The sequence below is a fragment of the Saccostrea cucullata genome, unplaced genomic scaffold (genome assembly GCF_032062105.1).
Source record: "Saccostrea cucullata isolate Sc308-1 unplaced genomic scaffold, CSIRO_AGI_Scuc_v1 ctg457, whole genome shotgun sequence".
Taxonomy (NCBI): Eukaryota; Metazoa; Mollusca; class Bivalvia; order Ostreida; family Ostreidae; genus Saccostrea; species Saccostrea cuccullata.
The window spans coordinates 50,290-57,469 of NW_026933724.1; the positions used below are offsets into that span (position 1 = coordinate 50,290).

The following is a 7,180-nucleotide window of genomic DNA, read 5'->3' on the forward strand; positions in this document are numbered from 1 at the left end:
GATCCTCTTATTTTAAAAATTCTGAATTCATACAGAGACCCCAATCATTTCATAGGCGACAGAACTTCGTTTTTATTAATGATGAATTCTGTCGAAGATAATGTCAGATGTTGGGTTGAATTTGATAGGAAAGACGTGAAAATTTTGTCAGAATGGAATAAGAGTTTTAGAACTATCCTTCCAGTTTCAGTAAATTGAAGGTGCTCAAAGATTTCGAAAGCTTTCATTGACAATATGTTTTGGTTCTATACAGCAAAAAAGGCGTGTAATAACTTTTTTCTTTCTACGTCTGGAAATACAGCATACATGTATATGCTGTCAGTCCACTTCCTAAGGATGGAATTCTTCAAAATCACACTTCAGTCTTTAATACTTTTAAAACATTCTAGTGTCAACCAATATGATTTTCATCTTCCATATATGTACAGTGGATTTCTCAGTTTTAGACATTTGACAGGTACCGTAGTCTTTACCCCATCCCACCCCCCTTTATTGGGGTGGGGGTGTTTCTTTATGTAATAAAAATTAGAAATGAAAATTGAATGGTTGTGATATTAATATTTAATTAATCAAATGTATAAAAATTGGCCATCCCTTTAGATGTTCCGAATGGACACGTGATGTTGATTTCGTTCAGAATCATCCAGTTCATCGGGTCCAGGTAAGTGTAGACGAACTTAGTGGTACTGTTAGGGAATAGGTACCCGAAAGTGATGTCCCGGTAAAACATGGGGTGGTCGAAAGGAACTCCCAGAAACATGGGTTTATAAAGGGAAAACGTCAATGTACCGTCATCTTGTACCTGAAAATCTACAATGACAATTCCTTAATCAATATCATAAATAATATCTTTATGATGTATTGTTATTAGTAGCAATTTAAAGGGAGTCATGCTACTCACTGATAAGTTGATACTACAGGGGTTTTAACAAACTTATTTAAAGGCGGCAATTTACAGGTTGTTTTAATGACCCTGTTAGGAACAAACTTGTTAGGAAATATAACCTATCACTGCGTTGTATTTGGATGACTTAATTGATTCATACCAAATTGTTAGGTCTTATCTTTATATTGATGTGCCCACGGAGAGTTCCGTCTACCCGATTAATACATAGGACTCATGGCACTCGAACAGGGGATGCTTTCTCCTCCTAGACACACGATTCTGGATTTTTCAGAAGTATGTGTATTTTGTCCTCTACATTATTTATATGACCTATAGATTTTGTGAGAACGATCACTGTTTGTTATCATCTTTTACATTTCTTTGGATTGTGCATGGGTACTTGAAAAATGCATGCCATAGGCGTCGTAACCGGTGGTGGGGGCTTAGCCCCGCTTTTTTGCAAAGATAGACATAATATAGGCATGGAACATTGGGGGCATAGATTTAGCCCCCTCCCCCCATTTTCAACAGGAACGTTGTATAGTTTAGGAAGAAAAGGTGGGTAATTAATATTGTTTAAGGAAAAAAAATTGTATTAAAGAAGTTCGATCCTAACAACCCCCCCCCCCCCGAAATAGGTTTTTTTCGTGTTTGAACACTGGATACATTGTCCCTTTTTTGCTTGTCAAGTTTTTAGTTGGTTTGATTTTTTTTTCATTTACTTAGCCCCCCCCCTTTTCAATTTGCTTCCGACGCCAATGCATACCAAGAATTTCATCTATGTAGTGTTCATCTGTACATGATTAAGAAATAAAGTCCGCGTTTTCGTGAATGTTGCAGAATAACCTCCTCGGTCTCGAAATGTTGTTTGAAAGATAAAAGCCGAGGCTTTTATATTTCAAACATTTCGAGACCGAGGAGGTTATTCTGCATCATTCACGAAAACAAGGACTTTATTTCTATTCTGCTACATGTACTAGCAGCCCTCAAATACGACTGATCGTTTCTCTATATAGAGAAACGAATTAGGTCACCATGCTGCGTTAACGCTGTTCCATTTAAAACCAGAGTGTAACTTTTTCTTTCATTATTTTAAAGTACTCAATACTTGTGACTGATCGGCACTTAAGTCTTAAATAGCTTGATTTAAGAAAATGTTTTATTTCCTATTTACTTTTTTAATACCCCAAAATATGTAACTTTTTAGTGCGAAAAGGTCACACAATAATTTACGCGCATTAATTTGCAAGATTGGTTCAATGATAAATATTACTCAAACTATTTTGCGTAATTATATAATTATATTTATTGCCATGGTTACATCTGATAAAATATGATAAAGGTTAAAGTAATCAACCAAAGAGTTAAAATTTAAGTGCAAAAAGGTCAACTTAATTGTACCGTAGATCAGTAAGATGCACATTGACCCCCTATTTTCTCTGCGATTTTGAGTCACACTACATGAGTACTTATCCAAAATATACCTCTCAAAAAATCCTTGATTTAACAAATTTCACGAGTGACATACCTTAATTAAAAAAAAGGAGGGAAGTAAACGAAACCTAATATATTTATATATCAATAACCAGAATTATTATCAACTTTCAGTATTCTCTATTGCAAAGTTGATGGCTCGTTTTAATCCCCCCCCCCTTTTAAGGGAAAACGAGCCATCAACTTCTCAACGGAGAATAAAACTTTCAGCAACTCTTTTGACACTCCAGCAACGCTCAGTCACCTTATTGTCTGATCAACGCATGTAGTGCTGTAAAACGGCAGCGACAATTGCAAGTGATTTATTTCAGCTGTTGATTTCTTATGTACATTAAACAGTCAATATGCATTTTCCTTTTTCTTATTTTCTGAAGACATCAAAGAGATCCTCTTATTTTAAAAATTCTGAATTCATACAGAGACCCCAATCATTTCATAGGCGACAGAACTTCGTTTTTATTAATGATGAATTCTGTCGAAGATAATGTCAGATGTTGGGTTGAATTTGACAGGAAAGACGTGAAAATTTTGTCAGAATGGAATAAGAGTTTTAGAACTATCCTTCCAGTTTCAGTAAATTGAAGGTGCTCAAAGATTTCGAAAGCTTTCATTGACAATATGTTTTGGTTCTATACAGCAAAAAAGGCGTGTAATAACTTTTTTCTTTCTACGTCTGGAAATACAGCATACATGTATATGCTGTCAGTCCACTTCCTAAGGATGGAATTCTTCAAAATCACACTTCAGTCTTTAATACTTTTAAAACATTCTAGTGTCAACCAATATGATTTTCAACTTCCATATATGTACAGTGGATTTCTCAGTTTTAGACATTTGACAGGTACCGTAGTCTTTACCCCCATCCCACCCCCCTTTATTGGGGTGGGGGTGTATCTTTATGTAATAAGAATTAGAAATGAAAATTGAATGGTTATGATATTAATATTTAATTAATCAAATGTATAAAAATTGGCCATCCCTTTAGATGTTCCGAATGGACACGTGATGTTGATTTCGTTCAGAATCATCCAGTTCATCGGGTCCAGGTAAGTGTAGACGAACTTAGTGGTACTGTTAGGGAATAGGTACCCGAAAGTGATGTCCCGGTAAAACATGGGGTGGTCGAAAGGAACTCCCAGAAACATGGGTTTATAAAGGGAAAACGTCAATGTACCGTCATCTTGTACCTGAAAATCTACAATGACAATTCCTTAATCAATATCATAAATAATATCTTTATGATGTATTGTTATTAGTAGCAATTTAAAGGGAGTCATGCTACTCACTGATAAGTTGATACTACAGGGGTTTTAACAAACTTATTTAAAGGCGGCAATTTACAGGTTGTTTTAATGACCCTGTTAGGAACAAACTTGTTAGGAAATATAACCTATCACTGCGTTGTATTTGGATGACTTAATTGATTCATACCAAATTGTTAGGTCTTATCTTTATACTGATGTGCCCACGGAGAGTTCCGTCTACCCGATTAATACATAGGACTCATGGCACTCGAACAGGGGATGCTTTCTCCTCCTAGACACACGATTCTGGATTTTTCAGAAGTATGTGTATTTTGTCCTCTACATTATTTATATGACCTATAGATTTTGTGAGAACGATCACTGTTTGTTATCATCTTTTACATTTCTTTGGATTGTGCATGGGTACTTGAAAAATGCATGCCATAGGCGTCGTAACCGGTGGTGGGGGCTTAGCCCCGCTTTTTTGCAAAGATAGACATAATATAGGCATGGAACATTGGGGGCATAGATTTAGCCCCCTCCCCCCATTTTCAACAGGAACGTTGTGTAGTTTAGGAAGAAAAGGTGGGTAATTAATATTGTTTAAGGAAAAAAAAATTGTATTAAAGAAGTTCGATCCTAACCCCCCCCCCCCCGAAATAGGTTTTTTTCGTGTTTGAACACTGGATACATTGTCCCTTTTTTGCTTGTCAAGTTTTTAGTTGGTTTGATTTTTTTTTCATTTACTTAGCCCCCCCCCCCTTTTCAATTTGCTTCCGACGCCAATGCATACCAAGAATTTCATCTATGTAGTGTTCATCTGTTGAGACCGAGGAGGTTATTCTGCATCATTCACGAAAACAAGGACTTTATTTCTATTCTGCTACATGTACTAGCAGCCCTAAAATACGACTGATCGTTTCTCTATAGAGAAACGAATTAGGTCACCATGCTGCGTTAACGCTGTTCCATTTAAAACCAGAGTGTAAATTTGTTTGTTTACCTCACAGGTGCTTGAGGACAGGACCCTCCCCCCAATATAGACCCCCGGATTACATCACAAATATGTTACTTAAGGATAGTTTAAGAAAAAAAATTCGAAAAGGCCCGGGGGTCTATATTGGGGGGAGGGTCCTGTCCTCAAGCACCTGTTATTTTTGTATATAGAGTGGGTTACGAATTTTTATAAACTGTTTGTTTTTCGTAATTTTTCGGTTTGATGGTATGGATTACATCACAAATATGTTACTTAAGGATAATTTAAGAAAAAAAATTCGAAAAGGCCCGGGGGTCTATATTGGGGGGAGGGTTCTGTCCTCAAGCACCTGTTATTTTTATATATAGAGTGGGTTACGAATTTTTATAAACTGTTTGTTTTTCGTAATTTTTCGGTTTGATGGTATGGATTACATCACAAATATGTTACTTAAGGATAGTTTAAGAAAAAAAAATTCGAAAAGGCCCGGGGGTCTATATTGGGGGGGGGGGGGGAGGGTCCTGTCCTCAAGCACCTGTTATTTTTATATAGAGAGTGGGTTACGAATTTTTATAAACTGTTTGTTTTTCGTAATTTTTTCGGTTTGATGGTATGGATTACATCACAAATATGTTACTTAAGGATAGTTTAAGAAAAAAAATTCGAAAAGGCCCAGGTGTCTATATTGGTGGGGGGTCCTGTCCTCAAGCACCTGTGATTTTACCACTTTATTACCAAGATCACGGAATTTAAATATGGCGGAGGGAGGTTCGGAAAACACTCCCGCTAAGCTTTAGAAACCTACATTCATCAGCTACTTTCTGCAATATACAGTGTTTAAATTGCAAAAGACGACACATCAATGTGGTTTAAATACGTATTTCATTCTTAAGTCAAATGTACATTTCAACTGCACAGGGTTTATACGTGTTTCTGATCTGATAATTTCTTGATGACGTTCGTGATTTATTGGAGAATAATGTCCGCGGCTTTTCTTTGAAGTAGCCAATAATCGTAGTAGAATAAAGATTTAATTTAGCATCTTGCCTTTAATATCGCCACCAAAAGTCAGATTCCTGCAGTCATTATACGTGCAGTTGCATCCCGACGTGTTTGTGACCATTCGGATTTCCTCTCCTGTTATCAGTTTCTTTTTAAGACTCTTAAATGAAGTCACCAATTCAGGGGCAGCACGTTTTGAAACGGAAAAACTGATAGTGTCACTGTAAAGATAAAGTCTAAAGTTCAACATGGACCAACAACGAAATATTACAATTACATTGAGCTTTTTGCAAAAATACGTGTATTTTAATTTTTTCTCCCCCCCAAAAAATAGTAGACCTTAAATTGAGTGAACATGATTTAAACGGCTCTTCCGTATTTGATAAACAATGTTATGTTAATAAGCTTACCTAGGTTTTCCTTCATCCCATTTACAAGAGGCACCGTGCATCCCTCTGGTGTCATTGAGATTGACAGTTGGTCTGTCCAGCAGAATTTGGACTGGTTTATCAGGATAAATCGATATATCTTTCATGTCAGTATTGAAGATTTCTACAAAGAAACGAACAGACAACCAATTCAATGTATGAGAGAGCGAAGCAGTATCATTAATCAAGTCTCATATCAGTTTTGTATTATTGTGCGTTAGCTGTTAAATTAAACGAAGAATTTATGACAGCTATTTAATACAGCTATCTCTTGATTACTCGAACTTCCTTGATCTCTCAAAGTGAGTATCTGCGGTCTTGAATTCTTCCCCTATACAACTATATAATCAGATTTACACTGCATGATTTCTCGGACTCTCAATCTCTCGAATCCAGAAAGTAAGAGCTTACCATAGTACCCGTCCCAGCCTTCTTGGACGTAGAGCATTTGTGTGAATATGATTTTACCATTGTCATACTTTCTGGGAGGAAAGGCTTCGAAAAATTGGATTTTTCCTCCAAAGATAGGCGTTTTCTGCTGTGGGATTTCGCTCCCCGTGGCCTGACAGAGAGTTGTATTGAAGAAGTAGTGGACCTTGTGTCCTGACGTCAGCGTGGTCATCAGTCCATCATAGGTGGTCAGTGGACTGGGACTGACAAACAACCCAATATCTGATTAATAAGGGCTAGAAACCTCATTTACATGTAATGTTACGGTATTTTCATATAGTTATATGCTATTTTTAAATGGGTTTCCAGTTGTATTGCTTAAAACACATGTAATCCTGCGCAAAGAAAAATAAATTATTTATTTGAAAAAAGGAAAATGTTTTAGATTATATCATTACCTTTCACTGCAGACGTGTTGAAAACACTGAGTGAAAGTCCCAATAACGAAACACAGGAATAAAGCTGCACAGGAACCCATGTAAAGAGGTTTAGGGACAAGAGCACCGATAGCGATAAGCCTGCCCTAGTGCTAAACATAGATATATACTGTATGTGTCGTATTCTCTGTAGAGAAGTGGTCAGGCTTTCGCCTACATCCACTTCTCTTCGCAGGCCTTCATGTTATTATTCTGGAAACTGTATAATTGTAGATGTAGGCGATAGCCTGTCCACTTCTCTAAAGAGAATGTATGTGTCGGTG

General features: G+C 36.7%; 1 protein-coding gene across 1 annotated transcript; it reads right to left on the bottom strand.

Moving 5' to 3' along the window:
• Positions 1-3,316: 3,316 nt before the first annotated feature.
• LOC134239150 (uncharacterized) lies at positions 3,317-7,180 on the bottom strand. Its single transcript, XM_062721311.1, has 5 exons — positions 6,879-7,180; positions 6,442-6,683; positions 6,013-6,154; positions 5,648-5,823; positions 3,317-3,575 (listed from the first exon to the last, which is right to left on the bottom strand). Exons 1-5 carry the CDS (start codon positions 6,956-6,958, stop codon positions 3,331-3,333), a joined length of 885 nt encoding a protein of 294 aa, XP_062577295.1. The 5' UTR covers positions 6,959-7,180; the 3' UTR covers positions 3,317-3,330.

Bases quoted from the DNA above. Each gene is read 5' to 3' on its own strand.
- LOC134239150 (XM_062721311.1), bottom strand. From the start codon at position 6,958: ATGGGTTCCTGTGCAGCTTTATTCCTGTGTTTCGTTATTGGGACTTTC. The intron at 6,684-6,878 runs GTAATGATATAA...GTTGTTTGTCAG, and splicing joins CAACACGTCTGCAGTGAAAG to TCCCAGTCCACTGACCACCT. The intron at 3,576-5,647 runs GCAAGATGCTAA...TTGTCATTGTAG, and splicing joins TTTTGGTGGCGATATTAAAG to ATTTTCAGGTACAAGATGAC.